The sequence below is a fragment of the Cheilinus undulatus genome, linkage group 9 (genome assembly GCF_018320785.1).
Source record: "Cheilinus undulatus linkage group 9, ASM1832078v1, whole genome shotgun sequence".
Taxonomy (NCBI): Eukaryota; Metazoa; Chordata; class Actinopteri; order Labriformes; family Labridae; genus Cheilinus; species Cheilinus undulatus.
Genome location: NC_054873.1, coordinates 1,470,312 through 1,489,560, shown reverse-complemented (window position 1 = coordinate 1,489,560; position 19,249 = coordinate 1,470,312). Strand labels below are relative to the sequence as shown.

The window sequence follows — 19,249 nt, the reverse complement described above, 5'->3', positions numbered from 1 at the left end:
CAAACTCAAGCCTATGGAACGATTATATACGGCCTGCAAGATCATATTTGTATTCAGACTGGCCTACCAGTATGAGGTCTGCAGATTTACTCCAGCATAAAAACGTAAACGTATCCTTGATTATTTAAAATATCCTTGTTAAAAAGTAAAGAGTAAGAAAAATTAGATAAAAAGTCAAGAATGTGGGGAAAATAATTTGTGTTTTATTTCATATTTTTTATTTTGCATCTCAAGATTAAGACTCAAATTTATGATTTTTTGAATTTCCAAATGATTTATCATCAGTGCTGTTTTTCATTTTTATCACTGGTGAAAATGAGGTTGACAGTTTCTGCTAAAACGTTGACCCTGTTAGGCCCTCAGGTTAGACCTGAATCCAGAATCCAGCCCCTGCTGTGACTGAGTTTGACACCCCTGTTATAGATAGACTAGATAGATTTAGTTCTCTGGTACTCTGCTGTTATAAAGACTGAGATACTGAATGAATTCACCCCTAATTTTAATTCTAAAGACATATTTCCAGCTTCGGCCGACTCTTTCCTCTGAGCGTGGAAACCAGAAGCAGTCATGACTCCATTTATTCCATTTCACTCCTGGATCAGTGAATCCTGGTGATTTTCTCCAGGTCATTAGCAGGATGACTATCTTATTTAAAGGGACCAAAGCTGAAGTAACTCTGCATTAAAAACCTAGGTGGGTGTGTTTGAATAGAAATGTGCAGTGCTGTGAAGGCAGGAGGAGGTCTGTGCAGGGTTTAAGTCTTAAAGGGTCTAAAAACGTCCTGTTACTGACTGAGCTCTCCTTATCGGCTGGTGTTTCAAAATAAAACATGAGATCAGAAAGTAAAGTGCTCTTCAGTACAATCTATGGCCTTCCTTTCCTGTGAGACAGGCGCCAAACGGCGGCCTGCTGAGAGTGAAAAAGTGCGAACAAGGAGCTGGGAGGTTGCATATCGTCCTGCTGGGTGTCGTCTCACATTCAGCCTGGAGTCAGGGGGGTTTAGTGTGTCGTCACGGTAACGGCAGAGGCACCAGCACGTCCACGTAGTTGACGGGGAAGAGTCCTGACCGGCTGCCCAGAGCGCCCTCGTACCAGTTGGCGTCGACCCGGTTGGTGAGGATGATGATGTCACCCTCGTCGAAGTCCAGCTCGCCGTCCTGGTTCGGGTGGAAGGAGTACATCGCCCGGCAACACGGCTGATCCAGGACGGTCTTACTGTCGGCTGGAGGGAGAGGAAAGTTATCCAGAGGGACAGTTGTCGTCCTTTAACCATAAATCTCATTCTTGGTAATGAGTGTGGGGATTTTCTCACCATAACAGGAGATGGGGCTGCCCGGTCTGGACGGGACCACCGTGAACTCGTCTGCAGGGAAGCCACAGTAGAGTTAAAACCTTCCGCAGTCACACCTGATATTTCTATTTAAAATAAAGGAGAGTCACGATGAACGGCGGTAACCTGAGGAAACCGTAGAGGGGAGGGTCGGCTGGTGGTAAAATCCGATGCTGCTGTTGTGTTCACTCCTGATTCTGATCTTTTTAGGTCTGAACCGTCGCTCTGGTCTGTTGGAGGCCGCCGTCAGTCTGTTTATAGACACATATAGAAATAATCATCAGAAAACAGCATTTAAACTCAGGACCCCCTTTAAAAAAATCACACTTTTCCCCCTAAGGCCCTTTTAGATCACCGGATACATTCAAAAATATTAAACATGAATTTTTTTGGTCATTAACTTCATTTTTGCCTCTGAATGACAGAGTTACAGAAGAATTAACAGGATTATTTCTGTATTGAAATGGCAGCAGAGTAAAAAATAAATGATTTTAATGATAGTCAATGGGGCCAAAAAGGGTTTAAACTGTCAGGTTTTTGTCTTCACAGTGTCACTATGTCAGATATCCTCATCTCAGCATAACACCTGCCACAATGAGAGAAAAACACATTTTAGTCAGATAATCCAGATTATGGTCGTCAAAAACGTCGGTACTTGGTGCTGTTGTTAACAGCACCATCCAGTTGGTCTTTAACGTGCGCGAGAACGCATCTATGCAACCAGTCCAGTCTAGATGAAGATCACCCAGACCTCCTCTGTTTGCAGTCTGGACTATCAGACTGTTTTCAGTCCACATACAGCATTAACGGGTAGTATCTGAATGCCCACACTGGATTTAAATCCCTGTTCATTTCTGTTGTTTGGTAAAATCCCCCTCAGAGACGATTTAAAAACAGTCAGTGTGGGAACTTTAGTCCAAACCTTCACCAATAATCTAAGTCTCAGGAAACTTACATTCAGTCTTTCTTTTGTTTTATGCTCAGAAATTGCAGGAAACTCATGCACACTTTCTAAATTGCACAGAATTGTTGCCAGTATTTTAGAAAATAAAAGTTTCTCTTCAGTCCGAACAGGATTTACCTTAAAACAAATCATAAACACTGGGCACGTGTTTTCAAAAGTAGGTGGGTGAAGATGTTTATCAACGGGGAGTTAATGATACTCTGACAGGTGTTGTATACGATCTCACCTGGCCTGCAGGTTGCCATGGAGACTGAACAGGATTCGCTGGGCGTTGCGGTGAAAGTCCAAAAGTTCAGAGACCAGAGAGGAGAGACGACCGAGCTGATCGACCTGTAGGAGGAGAACACAAACAGCTGAGAGTCTGGACCTGAAAACCATCATTCTAACTTCAGTGAAGGAGTCTGATCGACTCTCAGGAGTCACAGTTATTGATCCTATCATCAGAAGAATTACGGATCAAACCAAACTGCTGATGTGCTCCAGACCAATGATACTCAATATGTGGCTCTGGAGCCACATGTGACTCTTCTGTGATGATTTGTGACTCTTTTATGTCTTAATTTGAAATATTATTCCCCCAGATAACCTTAAATAAAGGGAAACTTTGACCTCAGAAATGATCCATTGCAAGTCACATTAATCAGTTTGTTTCCCACACTATACATTTCGCTTTAAGGGTCAACTTTTAAATTTGACTGAACATTTCCATTGCCCTTATTCACAATTTTTTGCCACTTTAAATCCATTTTTACTGCTTTAAGCCCACTTTTGTCACTTCTTTTCACCACCTTGTGCATCACTTTTCATGCAGTTTGTCACTTTTTAAAGTACTTTTTGCCTACTTTAGCTGCCTGTTGCTTTCTTCTGCCATTTTCTTGCCATGTTTTGTCCATTTTCTTGTCACTTTTCACCCATTCATGCCACTTTTTGACCATTTTTGCTGCTTATTTTTGCCACTTTTTTTTACTATCTTGACCCATTCTTGCATCTTTTCACACATTTTTTTTCTATTTTCACAAATATTCAATTATTTACTATATTTCCATGAAAGTTGTCTCCCTTTCTTCTATTTTATTTTTTGGCATCCTGACGTTTGTGCTCATCATGGCGTAGCTACAAAGTCTAACATTACTTCCTAATAGTTCAGTGTGTACATCCACATTGTTCATCACTAAAATAAAGGTAGTTATCATTTAATAAAGGGGTTTACAATTTGAAAAATGCTACAACATAAACTACAACATAATTACTGACATTAATGTTTTGTTGCTTTGATAAGAGTGGTTATTACTCAGGTTAAAAAGAAAATATGGTTATGACGGATTAATTTTACAACTGACTGTGGTTTTGCTGACCTCCATGGGCCCCAGAAAACTTTCCCCTTTATCCGCTCTTATGGGCAGCCTGGTCAGGTAGTAAATGATCATGGCAGCAGACCTAACCAGAGCTACAGTGGCTGATAGCGGAGGGCTGCGTTAAATTAAGATGCAGCACTTGGCCACACTGTCCCCATCCCTAGTCATGGAGGCTGACTGAAACTGTAATGCTGAAATGGCGCTCATATACTAACGTCATTCTGCAGCAGGACGAACATGCTCCTCTCTGCCTGCTCTTTAGACGAGCTGAATTTGTCCCACGCCTGTCGGACCTCCTCCACCGGGACCTTTCCTTTACGTCCCCTCTTGTAGTCGAAGTCGAGGCGGCGACCGTTCATCTTCTTCAGCTGGAACTGAACAGAAACACAGACACTGTTCTTTCACATTTGGATGGTCTAGTTTAGACAGTTAGCCACACAAAACCTAAAAATAAAGCAGTAGGCATGTGTGGGAGTGGGAAACTGTAGAGTTTATATTAATACCACCATCAAAACAGAGGTACAAAACACCAAAACCACGGTGATATCAGAGTGGCATACCAAGAAGCGCATGTTTTCAGAGCTATTAGGGAGTAAGTATAATATTTTAGGGATTTCAGGGTCTCTCCTGAGGCCAACCTGCAGCCTCCCCATGCTTTGAACCCTGAAAGGCTACAGAAAAGGTTGCTGTCCCAGGTATTATGGTGTATTTTTGATGTTGTGTAATAAACATGGAGTTTTCCTGTTTCTGTCTCACCCTGATGTCCTTTAGCTCCGAGTTGTGGAGCTCCTGCAGCGGGTCGATGAAGCCGCGTTTGACGTTGACGTCCAGAATGTCCCGGGACTGAGCGACCTGCTGTAGAGCTTCACCCACGCTTGACAGAGCGCCACCTGCAGGAAGGAGAGTCAAAGTTGTTTTGTCACAATCCTAGAACTTTAAACTTTACCCGAACTACTGCCTGGTGGTTATACACCTCCTACCTGGACCAAAGCTCATTTAACATGGACTGAGGAAACATGGAAAACTGATCTGTGGCCAGAGGAAACCACAGAGTCCGTGTCCTGTGGACTAAAGAGGAGAGGGAGCATCCAGCTTGTTCTCCAGGCTCAGTCCTAAAGCCTGCATCTCTGATGGTATGGGGTTGCATTAGTGCCTATGGCGTGGGCAGCTTACACCAGCGGTTTTCAAACTTTTTCATATTTAAATCAATATAAAACAGACTTTTTAAATAATGTTACATTCAAGGTGGCCTATAAGAGGAGATGAAGGGGAGAGCTTTCTGGGGCCCAGCCTACTGGGGGAGCACGTAGATGGCAAATTGGGCAAAAAGTGGCAAAAATTGGTTAAAACTGATTTTAAAAAACATGGCACACTGGGCAAAAAAGTGGTCCAACGAAGGCAAAAGTGGGCACAAATGGGCAAAAAAGTGTCAAAAAGGTGGCAAAATAGATCACAAGTGGCAGAAAAATTGTTAAAGTTGCTTAAAAATGGTTAAAAACGGGTAAAAAGTGATGGGAAAAATTGGCCAAACAATAGCAAAATTGCACAAAAAGTGGCAAAAAGGTAGCAAAAATGGGTTAAATGTGGCATAAAATTCCAAAAAAGTGGCAAAAATGGGTCAAAAGTGTTTTCTGTACATGGTCCCTGACAAATAAAAGTAAAAATAAAAAAAATAATAAAATAAAACAAAGTCAGGAACCAGGCGAAAATCGGTTAAAAAAGTGGCCAAACAATGGGCTGAAATTGGCAAACAACTTGTTGAAAGTGTCAAAATAGCAGCAGAAATTGGTTACAAGTGGCCTAAAAAGGTTAAATGTTTTACAAAACTGGTAAAAATGGGTTAAAAGTGATTTAAAAAAAGGACAAAATTTGGCAAAAAAGGTGTCAAACAAAGGCAAAAGTGGGCACAAATTGGCAACATGGTGGCATAAATGTGTTGAAGCGTCAAAAAGGTGGCAAAATAGATCACAAGAGTCAGAAAAGTGGAAAAACAGGGTTAAAGTTGCTAAAAGGTGGTAAAAAGGGGTTAAAGTTTTTGGGAAAAATGGCAGAAAATGTCCAAACAATAGCAAAATTGGGCAAAAAGTGGCAAAAAGTTCCAAAAAGGTAGCAAAAATAGGTCCAAATTAGTAATGAGAATTGGCAAAAATGCTAAAAACCCCATTCAACACAGCGACCCAGCTTTTTTGGAGCTGTGGTTGTGTTTGGTTGCCATGGTGGACCATTCTGGTGTTGATGCTTTAGAAGGGTCCCACCCACAGGTGTTGAAACGTCCTCCAGAGTCGAGTCCTCAGAGATGTTAGGACATCAGTGCACAGCCTTAAAAGCGTTGATGTGATATTATTACCAAGCCTCTGTTGAAAAGTGGCCCCGCCCCTCCCGACCTCCTGTACTTCCACTATCCAGGTGTGTAACCACCAGGCAGCAGCTGTAGCTAAAACAAGCTCATTTCCTGTGTTTATCATCACAGACTCTCCTACCAAAGTCAGACGCGGCTCCCAGCTCCTGTCCGTACTGATACATGCAATCTCCCAGCATGCCTTCTGTCTGCGGGTATCCCACCGCCTTGTTCTGTCCTCGTATCCTGGACATGGTGTTGAGCATGCTCAGTTTGGCTCTGTATGCTGTCACAAAAAGACAGAGTTAACAGAATTCACAGTGAGCAGAGTGAGTGCTGCTGATGGTTGTTAGAGTTTTTACTTCAGCTCAGGAGACAGCGCGACGCTGATCTGAAGAAGACTCTGCTTCAGTCCCTGAGGGGTCGCTCGCTCTACTGCCGCCACTACTGAAATATGTTTGATTCACTGACAGTCTTACATGTTGTCAAGGCATATGTAGTTGAATTTAACCTGAATTACAACCACTCTTATCAAAGCAACATGCTGCATAAATGTCATATAACATTTTCAAAATGTAAGCCCATTCTCTTAAAATAGATTTACCTTTTTATTGGTAATATTAACAATTTGAAAGTAATGTCTGACCTGGTAAAAAAGTGGCGAAAATGGTGTTGAAAATGTTTTAAAGTGGAAAAAATGGGCAGTAATATGGGGAAAAGAGGTTAAAAAGTGGCAAAAAAATATGTTGTAAGTGGTAAAAACAGGTTTCATGGTGGCAAAAATAAAGTAGGAAAAAAGTGTTGAAAAGAAGTCAAAAGTGGAACATGGTGTGAAGAGGAAAAAGTGGCGAAAATGGGTGGTAAAAATGGTGAAAAGCAGTTAAAAAGTGGCAAAAATATGTTGGAAGTGGTAAAAACAGGTTTCATGGTGGCAAAAATAAAGTAGGAAAAAAGTGTTGAAAAGAGGCTTAAGAGTGACGAAAATGGTTAAAAGTAGAAAATATGTAAAATGATGCAAAAATGTGATCAAGCAGCAAACGAGGTTTAAGAAAGAAAAAAGTGGCAGAATGGGTTCAGAGTGATGAAAATGTGTTAAAATGGGCAAAAATAGGTGAAAATGAAGAAATGTGGCAGAATGGGCAGAAACAGTGATGAAAAGGGGTTAAAGAGTGGCTCAATATAGCCAACAATAGCCAAAAATAGCCAAAAATAGCCAATAATAGCCAACAATAGCCAATAATAGCCAATAATAGCCAATAATAGCCAACAATAGCCAACAATAGCCAATAATAGCAATAATAGCCAATAATAGCTAATAATAGCCAATAATAGCCAACAATAGCCAACAATAGCCAACAATAGCCGATAATAGCCAATAATAGCTAATAATAGCCAACAATAGCCAACAATAGCCAACAATAGCCAACAATAGCCAATAATAGCCAACAATAGCCAACAATAGCCAACAATAGCCAACAATGGCCAACAATGGCCAACAATAGCCAACAATAGCAATAATAGCCAACAATAGCCAACAATAGCCAACAATAGCCAATAATAGCCAACAATAGCCAACAATAGCCAACAATAGCCAACAATAGCCAACAATAGCCAATAATAGCCAACAATAGCCAACAATAGCCAACAATAGCCAACAATAGCCAACAATAGCCAACAATAGCCAATAATAGCCAATAATAGCCAATAATAGCTTAACACACTTCTAGCTCCAACATAAGGGAACTGTTAGCCAGCATGCTAGCACCAATGCTAATGAGCTAACACACGAATGATATAATCAACAAATCTCAAATATCTATGGAGGAAATGGGACGAGCCCATCTTGGGGTTTCTCAGGGGCCCCGCCAACTGTCTGAGCGGCCTGTCTGTTGCGTTCAATGCCGTAGTATTTCTCAGTACCTGGGTTCGGTTGGAGGAACTCTGTGGTTTTGGAGAGCAGCTCGACGAGCAGTGAGTTGATCACGACGACGCTCTGAGGAACAGAGAGCTTCAGTCATGATCACATCGCTCCATGGTATTTATAAAGTCATATATGAATGCCTAATTTCACCTTCTCCATCTTCAGGAAGTCTTCATCCATCTTTGTTCCTTCTGCTCCCATCAGCCGCTCGTTCAGCAGCTGCAGGAGAAGACAAACATCAGCATGACTGTGAACTGTAGACACTGGTAAATTAAACTAAAAATTCATTTTTGAACCCTTAATCAGCCTCTCATTTTCTCAGAGTTTTAGGTGTGTGCCAATTTTAACACAAATCAGTGCAGGTCTAATTAGCCTCAAAAGGCTATAATCATATCAGTGTTTATTTCTGGTATAGTGAGAGCTTTTTCTGATTACTTTACCAGAGAAAACTCTAAATGTTGCGCATCTATTCCATCTAAAGAATGTCAGAATATATGTCCGATCTAACCTGGACTATCAGCTAACCGGTCCACATCGCCGTGGCATGAGACAGAATTTAAACCCTCAGGACAACAACCCGCCGGCGGTGTCTGGAAAGGACAAGAGGCCTGGAGGCTGATTGGATGACTGACCTGTCTGTCAAATCCAGGCCAACATAGAGACGTAGTGGGCATGTGCAGCTCTGGTGAGGTAACTACATAACCTGGCATGTCTTTGTTCATGGTCAGTGGAGCCGGTTGGTAAATTAAACTCACTGAAGAGCAGAAACATCTCCACCAGGAAAATCTTCCAGCGTGGTTCTTTACCACCATACTCTCAAACCCTCCCCAAACTTTACCTGGGCCACCAGGTGTTAAATATTGATTCTACCAGCACTCCTGTAGCTCAGCATGGAGACCTCTGTCAGCTCCAGGTTCACTTTATGAAAAAGTTCCAGAATATTCTAGAGCCAAAGAAAACTAGCACCCCTAACTTCATCTGTAGTTCATATATGTTTGAATTAGAGCTGTCAAGATTACAATTTTTAATCGCAATTAATCTCAGGACTTCTGTAGTTAATTGCAATTAATAGCATCCTTTCTAAAATTCCACCGTTTTGCATTTAAATCTGTTTTTGTGGTATTTTAAATTTTACTGTTAAACTAAGGGTACCTGGCTTCTAGTTTTGGTTCAGACCTGCTGAAGATTTTACCATGAAGCACAGAAAACAGAACCTGTTATGTACTTAAAAAGAAAAAAATAAACGGTTAAAAATGAATATTTGATAAAACAAGGTTCAGGTGCCGTCTGTGAGTCTTTAAAACTAAAGTGACACATTAAAGGTCACATATTTTCCCCCTTTAAGACAAGCTTATATTGTTCACAGAGGTCCCTAAAACATGCCTGTGAAGTTTGCTGCTGTAAAATCAGTCCAGTACTGATGTCTGCATGTCTAAAACCTCCTCTGTGTCAGCCCTGCTCAGAACCAGCTGTTTCTGTGTCTGTGGCTTTAAATGTTACTGAGCTGTCTGACTCCGCCCCTCTCCAGAAATGGATGAGGCTTAATGGATGTTTAAAAAGAGGAGGGTGGAGCTTTTTTCAAGGCGGGGATGGCCAACCAAACCTGGGGGTGGGGCTAACTCCCCACATGACATCATCAGGGGAAATCTGAGAACAGGTTGTTTCAGCACACATTTCCTGAAAGGGGGGGGGGGGTATTCTGGTACTTGAGGGGATTGTAGACAGAACAGGGGCACAGATTTTTGTTAGAAAAGCCTGAAAACGTGATTTTTGCATAGTATGTCCCCTTCAAGGAGCAGTGGGAGTATTTTATACCTGTGGAGAGAGACACTACAGCGGCATAACCCAAGATTGTGGAAGGCAAATGCACTCATTTTGGATCATAGTTCATCAAAAATCAGGCTAAAAATGTTGAAATATACTGCATACTATATTTTACGACGGAGTTTTAGGGCCACATGAAGAGAGAGAGAAAAAAGAATTATTATTATTATTTTTTTGACATTACGAGAATAAAGTCGGAATACTACAGAATCGTAGTGGATGGACACTCTATCGTAGATCTGCAGCATCGCAGCAGACTGTCTTTCTTTTAATATTTTATTCTCAAAATATTACAAATTTTTTTCTTGTAATGTAAAAAAAAAATTGTATTCTTTTATTTTTTTTTCTCTCTTTGTGTGGCCCTAATACTCCATCATAATATTTACCATTCAATTGAGGAAAAAAAAATTATATATATAAATATACACATATATACATATATATATAGAGAGAGAGAGAGAGTCAAAAGTTGTTCCACATAGATCCATTGTGCCAAAAACTGTCAGGACCTTTTTTCTAACTTTCCTAAAAAAATATTGAGAATGACCATAAAACAGTGGTTACTGGCCAAAAATATAAGAATATGCAGTGTATCCATTACTGCTACTCAGCAGTAAAATGATAATGTGAATGACCACTCCACTAATATCAGAAACAAAAATGTCAGGTTAAAATTCTGTATTACTAATTTGCTAAAATAAAGAGAGAGAGACATATCATGTATCTCAATTCAGTGAAAAAGACATCCATATATAAACCATGGAGCTAAACTGTGATTTGTGGTCCGTTTTTCCCAGCACTAGAAACAGCACAATAACACTGGTAAACAACAGAGCAGAATGCTAACATCAGACAGCCTTTAAGGTGCTCACAGGTCTGCAGATAAAATCATAAATATCACTTTAAACATCTTTATAGTTTACAGTTCAAGCTGGTGGATCGATGTCTGATCTGATTGGTTTACAGGGATGCTCTAATCGTGTCCAGCAGGCCTTATGTCGCAGTAAACAGAGGACAGACTGAACTGAATTCATTAATCCACCTCCTGCACGTTTAATAAAACATGCACCGATTTAACCCAGCTCTGCTCGGCTCGGCTCGGCTCGGCTTTCTTACCTGGCTGGCTTTGTGGAGCTGCTTCTTCATCCCGGAGACAGACATCTTCACCTGGACTCCGAACACACCAACAGCTGCCGGCCGGAGATCAGTGGGAGAAAGGCCGGGTAGAGGCTATCTCCATCCCCGTCTGAGGAGCTCCTTCCCCCCGCAGAGAGCAGAGAGCTGCTCCGCCCCTCCAGCTGCTGCTCCGGCTCTCCGTTAACCCAGATTAGAACGCCTGGCCACGTTTTTATCCGTTACTTTTTACACTGTCTATCAACACAACATGGACATAAACCAGATATTCTGGGTGATTTTTAAGGAACATTAACGAGTATTTCCGGCGTAGATCTCTTCGTTTCTTTCATTTTCATTCTTGGCTCATAAACCAGATTTATGAAAAACTTCTTCTTTTCATAATAAAAGCCTATCATCATGAAAATCTTTTGACAAGAAAACAATTTTTAAAAGCTGTCTAAATGATCAAATGCATTTAAGCATCTAAATTTACGATGGTAGCGAGTACAAATATAATTTAGTGATAGGAGGGATATACAGATATCATTTTTTTAACTGTACGGTTATTTTCCCTTTAATTTTTTTCGTTATTCATATATTTACTTCATTTTTGTTTAAATTTTATTTATATTTTTTAATAATTTTATTATATTTCAATTATTTCTCTAAATCATCTTATTTTTTAAAAAGTTAATTTTTATCTGAGGTATACACGTTTATTATTTAAAGAGAATATTATTATTATTTAAAGAAAATATTATTTAAAGAGTCGACGGTATGAAGTCTCTTTCTTTTAAATTTTTATCATAACTATTTGATTATTCGTTTATTATTATCAGTTTTTTAATTTTTTTGTTTTAAAGTTAATTTCAACAACTTATATATTTCTAATGAATACGCAAAGTAACAGAATCCATCCAAAAGCTTGCAATCGCATTTCAACCATAATAGAGAAAAATGATATAAGGTTTTTTTAATGTTGCACTACATTTCCCATGAGCAGTAGCGCCATTATTCGCTCACATGACTACAACGTAACGTCACTTGTCAACATGGCCGCCACCGTCTCCAGCGAACATTTCAACAACTTACAGCTTCTTCTGAAGGTTTTAATGAAATATATTCACGAATTTTACCTTTAAAGTTTCCATAGAACATTTAATTTTAGTTTTAGTAGTTTTATGCACATTAGTGAACATTTAAACAGCTAACTGCTAGCCTGTTAGCATCAGTCTAGCTCTGCATTCATAGATAATGTGAAACATGACAGATAAAGATATCTTAGTTTTAATGTTTCGTCTTTTTAATTCAGATTAACGCATAGCTTCATTCGTTTATGTTGCTGGTATAGATATTTATTGATGGACCATTTTATAAGTTTATCAGGGTTGTCAGAATTTTCGATGTCATGATGTTTCACACGATACGATCTCCGATATTTTACGGATCGGTAGTTTTATGTGCTTTTTTTCTGAGAGGTGGAAAAGGAAAAACACTCTCTGAGGTGTTTTTGTCTCCTCAGGCTCCGTCTAAAGAAGCGGTCAGAGACGTTTGTGTTCAGAGTCACAGAGGTCCGAGTCGTCGGCTCACAGAGTCGACAGCAGCGAGGCTCAGCATCTCCACGGCCCAGGCCGCTCAGGTAACACACCTACAAACACCTGGGCCCGTTACAAGAAGGAGGTTTGACAAACTCAGCGTCTAACCCTGAACTATGATGAGATGGGAAACTATGAGGTACGGAAGAGTTTTAGGGCCGCTGAAAAAACATTTTTGAGACTAAATTCTTTTTTTTTTCACTTGTTAGTAAAAAGTCAGAATTCTGACTTTTTCTCACAAGTGAAAAAAAAAACTCGGCTCAAAAAGATTTTTTTCAGTGGCCCTAATACTCTTCCATACTGAGGTTTTTGTTTCAAGGCAGCAAATTTTGAGTTTCCTCCTCTGAAAATGAAAATCTCAGCGTTTTCCTCATTTCAGGGCAAACAGACTCAGGGTTTAAACTAAAGTGTTTGTTCTGATTAGAGTTGCCACCATCCCCTACTTTTAAACTCTGATTTGATTCTTGAAAAACTAATCCAGTATCATCAATAACGGATGATAACACAGCATCCATCATGGATGTCTTGTCTTGATGACCCAGCAGCCTTCTGCTGTTCACTAACAGTGCAGTAATAGGAACAGTGTGCAGATCTGTGCTTACAGTTATTTAATAACTTCAGTTCTCTCTCACAAACTTGACTTTTATTGTGCTTGTTGACACTGGTTTACTCTGCAGCAAAGAAACTATATATATAAATACAGGTGGCAAAATGGTTAAAAAAACTGTAAAAATGTGGCAAGAAAAATTGGTGAAAAGAGACTAAAATTAAAAAGTCGCAAAAAAAAAGGAAAAAAGTGGCATGCAATGGAAAAAGGCAGCTTAAATGGGTGAGAAGGGGCGAAATAGTTGAAAAAATTCCTAACAGCAAAGAGCAGACCAATAAAGAAATTAAAATAGTGAAAAGGGCAGAAGAAGTGGCAAACTTGGGCTAAAAAATCTGTAGAAATAGATTAAAAATGGCAAAAAGGGGGAAAAATTGCAAATAGGGTCAATGGAAATATACAAACAAAAAAATAAAGGTTGATTATTTAATCCAACTCTACAAGAGTGGGAAACAAACTGATTAATGTTACTTGCAATGTATAATTTCTGAGGTTAAAGTTTTCTGGGGGAAAATGCTTCAAATGAAGACATAAAAGAGCCACAAATCATCACAAAAGAGCCACACGTGGCTCCAGAGCCACACGTTCAGTATCACTGGTATAGAACATTCTAGCTTTCTTAGAGCATTTGTGCGTTTTCCCTCCAGCTGGTCCAGTCGCTCCACGTTCTGTCTCATCATGTCGTCTTCTACAACCTGAGCTCTCCGGAGTCCATCCTCGCTCTCTTTCCTGAATCGTTCCACTCCAGTCTGAAGAACCTCATCACTAAGATCCTGCTGGAGAACAGGTCAGAATCCGGCTCGACCAGCTAGACGTTCCTCTGTGTTAAAGGTTTAAAGATAAATATGACTTATGCAAGCTTTATTACCCATGTTTGTTTAATTCTGATCTCTTCTTTAGCCCGTTATTTCCAGTTTATTTCCAGAGTTTGAGACTGGGAAATTAAGTTGTGTTGAGGATTTTTCCTCCTATTGATTGGCTGGATGTGATGTCACTGAGGCTGTAATGACATCACACGTCTCTGTTTGGTGTGTTTCAGTGCGGCGTGGAGGACAGAAGCTCTCGGCGACCAGAGTGAGTCAGGTCCAGATCCAGATCCAGGTCTTTGAAACCTCCCTGTGTCCCTGTTTTCAGTGTTCTAGTCTAACCTGTCTCTCTGTAGTCTCTCTCCCTCAGCTGAAGGAGCTGGACTGGAGGGTCGACATGGTGACCGCCTCAGACTCCGTCAGCCGGATGGCCGTCCCGACCTGCCTGGTTCAGCTCAAGGTGAGAACAGACAGGCGTGTTTGAAATAATGATGTTTTACTGACGTCCAGGGGAGGAGAGGTGAACAGGGTTCATGTTTCAGTGTTTTAGTAAAGCCTGGGTCACGCTGACAGACTGCTAGAGAGCCCACACATACCGGCGTGTAACCACAGATTTAGTCAGTTTAGTTTTTATAGTCTGTGGCGTGGGACAGATGACTAACGGATTCATCCACCAACAACCAGCCTACACTCCCAAAACAGTGATCAAACAGTCTGATAGCTCAGGAGAATCTTAACAACGTCAGATAATCAGACCTCTGCAGGCCCAACATCGCCATGTTTATCCTGTAGTGCAGTGGTTCTCAAGCTTTTCAGCCCAGGACCCAAAAATAAAGTTGCCAGAGACTGGGGACCCCCACTGGACCTGAAGGTGGTTGAACACAGCCATGAACATTCAAGAACGGTCATGTGCAGACAAGGCTGCCTATAAGGACAGATAAAGGGGAGAGCTTTAACATGAAAAATAACCACTCTCACCAAAGAAGCAAGAATATTTTTTATTAATCTGTGTGGTAGACGGCCTTCCTAAAAATGGGTTTGAATCCCTTTTGTTAAAAACACAAATAAAATGGGTTACAATGGCTACAACAGGTTAATAATGGCAAAAAAAAAATGGTGGAAAAAGTGGTGAAATTGGATTTCAAAAGTCGCAGAAATTGGTTAAAGTAGCAAAAATGTGATAAAATTGGCAAAAAATAAAGCAGAAAGTGGCAAAAATCAGGCATAGATAGTGGTAAGGGTAATTAAAAGGTGGCTTGACTGACTTTAAATTGGCAGAAATGGGTGGAAAATTTGGTGAAATGGGATGAAAAATTGATATAGACTGGCAAAACGTGTTAACTAAGACAGAAAAATGGGCAAAAATGGGAAGAAATGGGTTTAACTGGTAAAAATGAGCATATCAAATAGTGAAATGTGGTTGAAATGGGCGTAAAATGTGGTAAAAAGAGGCAATAATGGGTCAACAGAGGCAACAATAGGTGTAAAGTGGCAATACTTGGTTTAGAAGTGGCAAAAACCGGCAGAAAAAAGTGTTGAAAGGGTAAAAAAAATGTGTTAAAATGGGCAAAATCAGTGCGCAAAAGTGATAAAAACTAGTTAAAATCTAGTACAGTTGGTGTAAAGTGGCAACAGTGTGATTTAAAAAATATTCGTAGTTTTTTTAGGGCATCTTGCAACCCCCTCTCAGTGTCTCGACCCCCATGGGGGTCCCAACCCCAATGTTGAGAACCATTGCTGTGGTGCACTGATCATCAACTGGCGGCCCTGGGGCCATTTCAGGCCCTCCAAAGCTTCCTGTCCGGCCCCCAGAAGATCATTAAATTCAGAAAAGGAGGAAAAGAAGACGTGGTTTTAAAAGTATCCTTTGGCTTCAAATGTCTGCAGCTTTAAATTCATCCCACAAAAAATGAATATTGAAATAGTCTGAGAATGACTGAACATTTGATCTGTTTTACAGAAATCCACTGTCATAATTAGATATTTAAAATTAGGGTTAAGATTGGCAGAAGTGCTGCAAAAATGACCAGATGAAGTGGTGAAAAGAGGTTAATATGTGGCAAAAATTGGTTAAAGAGAGAAAAAGGCAAAAAAGGATCATGAATAGGTTAGAAATGACAAAAACGGTTAACAAAAGTAAGGAAAATTGGTTAAAAATGGGCAAAAATAGAAGAGAAATGGCAAAAATGGATAAAAGAGCGGCAAAAAGGGGATAAATCATGTGGGAAAAGTGGTGTACATGGGTTTAAAAAAGGGCAGAAAATTGGGTTAAGGAAGCAAAAACAGGTGAAAGTAACAAAAATGGGTCAAAAGTGGCAAAAACAGGCTGGCAAATCAGTGAGAAGTTGTTCAAGAGTGGCACACAAGGGAAATAATTGGCAGGAAAGTTGCAAAAGGGGGTTAAAATTGTAACTAAAGTCCGGCCTCCAGAGTTTCTGTGGAGACGAAATCTGACTGAGGCTGAACGATTTGCAAAAATAATCTAGTTGCAATTTTTTCCTGCAATATTGCGATTTAAATTGGGATTATTTAGGTTCCTCATTTTTTTCTGTTGTTCAACAAACATGAGCAAGAAATCATTCTATATTCTAACAAGTACAATATCAGATCAGTTCAACTAGGGCTGAATTTAGAGTCAAATATCTTACTGCCATTTGGCTCATAGAGAAATGTTGATATCAGTTGCTTTATTGAAGGGGACGATCATTTCTCATGTTCTCATTTTGATGAAGAAAAATAATTGCATGAGCAAGAAAAGTAAGATTTTTGTTAAAAATTAAAATAAAATAAAAGATACTTGAAGGTTTGAATAAGGTATAAAGTAGTGATACTCAACGCGTGGCTCTAGAGCCACATGTGGCTCTTTTATGTCTACATTTTAAATATTATTCCCCCAGAAAACCTTAAAGAAGGGAAACTTTTTTGTCCTTTTTCACCATTTTTTCCCACTTTTCACCCATTTAAGCAACATTTTGCTTTTGAAAACCACCTTTTTCTTACTTATTTGCCCATTTTAGCCACTTTTATCCCATTTTTGCCTACTAGGACTATCTTTTGCCATTTAATACCACCTTTTCCCTACTTTTTTGCCCATTTTGACACTTTTTTTCAGATTTCTATCCATTTTTTGCCACTTTTGTCCCATTTTTGCCCTCTTTCACCTTTTTTTCTCTGCATTTTCACCCGTTTAAGCTCCCTTTTGTCATTAAATACCACTTTGTCCTTGTTTTTCCCATTTTATTCACTTTTCACTAATTTTTTCCACGGTTTTGCCACTTTTGGACCATTTTATGCCAACTGTAACTCATTTTTTGTCACTTTTCACCCATTTTTGCTGCTTTCTGACCCCTTTTCCACTTTTCCTCCCCATTTTTGCCCTTTTTTACCCATTTTGGCTGCTGTTTGACCATTCTTGCCACCTTTAACTGATTTTTATTGCTACTTCAAGCTGTTTTTCCCACTTTTCATCTCTTAGATTGTGGCTCTTGCAAAGGTATTTTTCAACTATTTGGCTCTTTGGTTGAGCAGGGTTGAGTAACGCTGGTATAAAGGATAAAAAAGAAAAACAGATTGTATCAAACTGGTATTTTGACACTTTTCAGGTTAAAGAAATATTGCACTGTCTGTGATTTGAATATTGCAGCATGCCTTATTGCGATGTAATCTAATTTGCGATTAATTGCCCAGCCCTAGGATCTTGCCCTTGTGCAAAGGTTCTTGATGACCCCTGCTGTAGTGTGTTTCCTGGTTAGCTGTACTTCCTCTACATCTGTGACGTCCTCTCTCATATAAAGCTGGCTGTTGATCACGATAGAGACGGTTTAAGGGTAAAGTTGCCCCTCACAGCTGTCAGAGCTCGGCTCTTCACCAGCTTGGATGTGATATTTTGTCCAGACACGGTCCCCTCCGGCTTCCATCCTAACGATGGCGTGTGTGTTCACCTGGTGGATCCATGTTTTTGTGGACTCAGTGGTTCTGTTTTTTTGTTCCTAGATCGAGGATCCATCAGCGGGTGGGGACTCGGTTTCTGCTGTGACGGTGGAGCTGAGTCGAGAGTCTCTGGACACCATACTGGACGGACTGGGACGAATCAGAGACCAGCTGTCTGTGGTCGCTGGGAAATAAAGATGGCTGATTGGCTCAATTGTTTGATGACATCACAGCTCCATGAGTGGACATTTAAAACAGACTGGAGCTGTTTTATGTTTGTCGTCATGTTGTTGTGACTAACTCTCATTGTGTGCTCTAAATATGTAAATAAATTTACAGGAAAACATGAAAAACTTGAAGTTGTGAGATTTAGGATTAACACACAAAAGAAAAACACAATCTTACTGTGTGTCTTTGTTTTAATCTGCAGATATAAAGAGCCAGGATCATTTATGTCAGTTATTCAGACATGTTTCATGTTTATCAGTAAAATACACATTCATACAGGCTCAGCCTTTAACAAAGACTGGAGTTAGTATTTAAACCTGCAGATTTAACTGTTTAGTAGAGTTCTAATTTACCGTCTGAAACCGATGAGACTCAGAAAAACTCTAAATAAAATCAAACATATCTCTGACATTCAGATACTAAAACGGTAGACTTCATTCCTGTTTATAAAATCTAAATTTCAGTTAAATATTTCTGATTTTATGTTTTTGAAATGAATTAAATCTCAGATTTTCACACCATGTTCTGTTTTTGATGTGTAGTACTTCATAACACCGTCTTAGGAAAATAAAACATTACAATAACACGACTCACTTTAGTGAATACTCAGCTAGAGCTGGGGATGGTAGCCCAGAATTAAAATCTCACTGATTTACCAGACTCTGTCTTGGAAATCCCTGGCGTTTAAGATGGAAAAAAAATATTATTTCCAATATACTGCATGCAGAGTCAAGTTTTTTATCTGGTTATCAGAGCCTGGTTTATTCTTATGATTTTTAGCAACACTGATTTTATTTTTTATGCATTATTACTTTTTATGCATTTCAGAATGTAAAAAGTAAAAACCAGAGTCCCTTTTGACTGAAATGGTCAAATATTCTAAAAACTCCAATGTTTTTCCACCATTGACCACAATAGGGACATGGCTGAGGATTGAAATCACACTGAGGAGTAAACTCCATAGAGAACTACATAACGCCGCGAACCATGGTGACTGTAGGCGTGTCAGTACACGACTTTGTGGTTTTTGAAAAGAAAACTTACTGCTGTTCTTTGTTCTTTTAACCAAGAAATGTCATCAAGTCCTGATAAAACTGGCGCTTTAGCAGCATCCATGCTAATCTCTTCCTCCATAATTATGCCGGCCTCTTGTTGCTGCTCGCTTACGTCACGACTCTGCTGAGTCCGGAAGTACTGCCCCTCGTCGCTGATTGGTTGGGAAGGTTAGTTAAGCCTAG

At 39.8% G+C, this 19,249-nt stretch overlaps 2 protein-coding genes across 2 annotated transcripts; one reads left to right on the top strand and one right to left on the bottom strand.

Moving 5' to 3' along the window:
• Window positions 1–319: 319 nt before the first annotated feature.
• On the bottom strand, window positions 320–11,167 carry sh3gl3b (SH3-domain GRB2-like 3b). Its single transcript, XM_041795778.1, has 10 exons — window positions 10,849–11,167; window positions 8,059–8,127; window positions 7,908–7,980; window positions 6,130–6,273; window positions 4,406–4,539; window positions 3,865–4,023; window positions 2,521–2,624; window positions 1,457–1,581; window positions 1,313–1,363; window positions 320–1,222 (listed from the first exon to the last, which is right to left on the bottom strand). The coding sequence occupies exons 1-10, from the start codon at window positions 10,891–10,893 to the stop codon at window positions 1,011–1,013; spliced, it is 1,116 nt and encodes a 371-aa protein (XP_041651712.1). The 5' UTR covers window positions 10,894–11,167; the 3' UTR covers window positions 320–1,010.
• A 709-nt stretch (window positions 11,168–11,876) lies between these two features.
• On the top strand, window positions 11,877–18,532 carry commd9 (COMM domain containing 9). The gene is made up of 6 exons (XM_041795828.1): window positions 11,877–11,954; window positions 12,371–12,487; window positions 13,695–13,834; window positions 14,087–14,121; window positions 14,210–14,313; window positions 17,847–18,532. The coding sequence occupies exons 1-6, from the start codon at window positions 11,901–11,903 to the stop codon at window positions 17,976–17,978; spliced, it is 582 nt and encodes a 193-aa protein (XP_041651762.1). The 5' UTR covers window positions 11,877–11,900; the 3' UTR covers window positions 17,979–18,532.
• The last annotated feature ends 717 nt before the right edge of the window (window positions 18,533–19,249 follow it).

Excerpts from the sequence above, each read along its gene's own strand:
- sh3gl3b (XM_041795778.1), bottom strand. The coding sequence starts at position 10,893 with ATGTCTGTCTCCGGGATGAAGAAGCAGCTCCACAAAGCCAGCCAG. Across the intron at positions 7,981-8,058 it reads ACTTCCTGAAGATGGAGAAG|AGCGTCGTCGTGATCAACTC; the intron begins GTGAAATTAGGC and ends TCTGTTCCTCAG. Across the intron at positions 2,625-3,864 it reads TCGTCCTGCTGCAGAATGAC|GTCGATCAGCTCGGTCGTCT; the intron begins GTTAGTATATGA and ends CTCCTCCTACAG.
- commd9 (XM_041795828.1), top strand. The coding sequence starts at position 11,901 with ATGGCCGCCACCGTCTCCAGCGAACATTTCAACAACTTACAGCTTCTT. Across the intron at positions 11,955-12,370 it reads ACTTACAGCTTCTTCTGAAG|GCTCCGTCTAAAGAAGCGGT; the intron begins GTTTTAATGAAA and ends TTGTCTCCTCAG. Across the intron at positions 12,488-13,694 it reads CCACGGCCCAGGCCGCTCAG|CTGGTCCAGTCGCTCCACGT; the intron begins GTAACACACCTA and ends TTTTCCCTCCAG.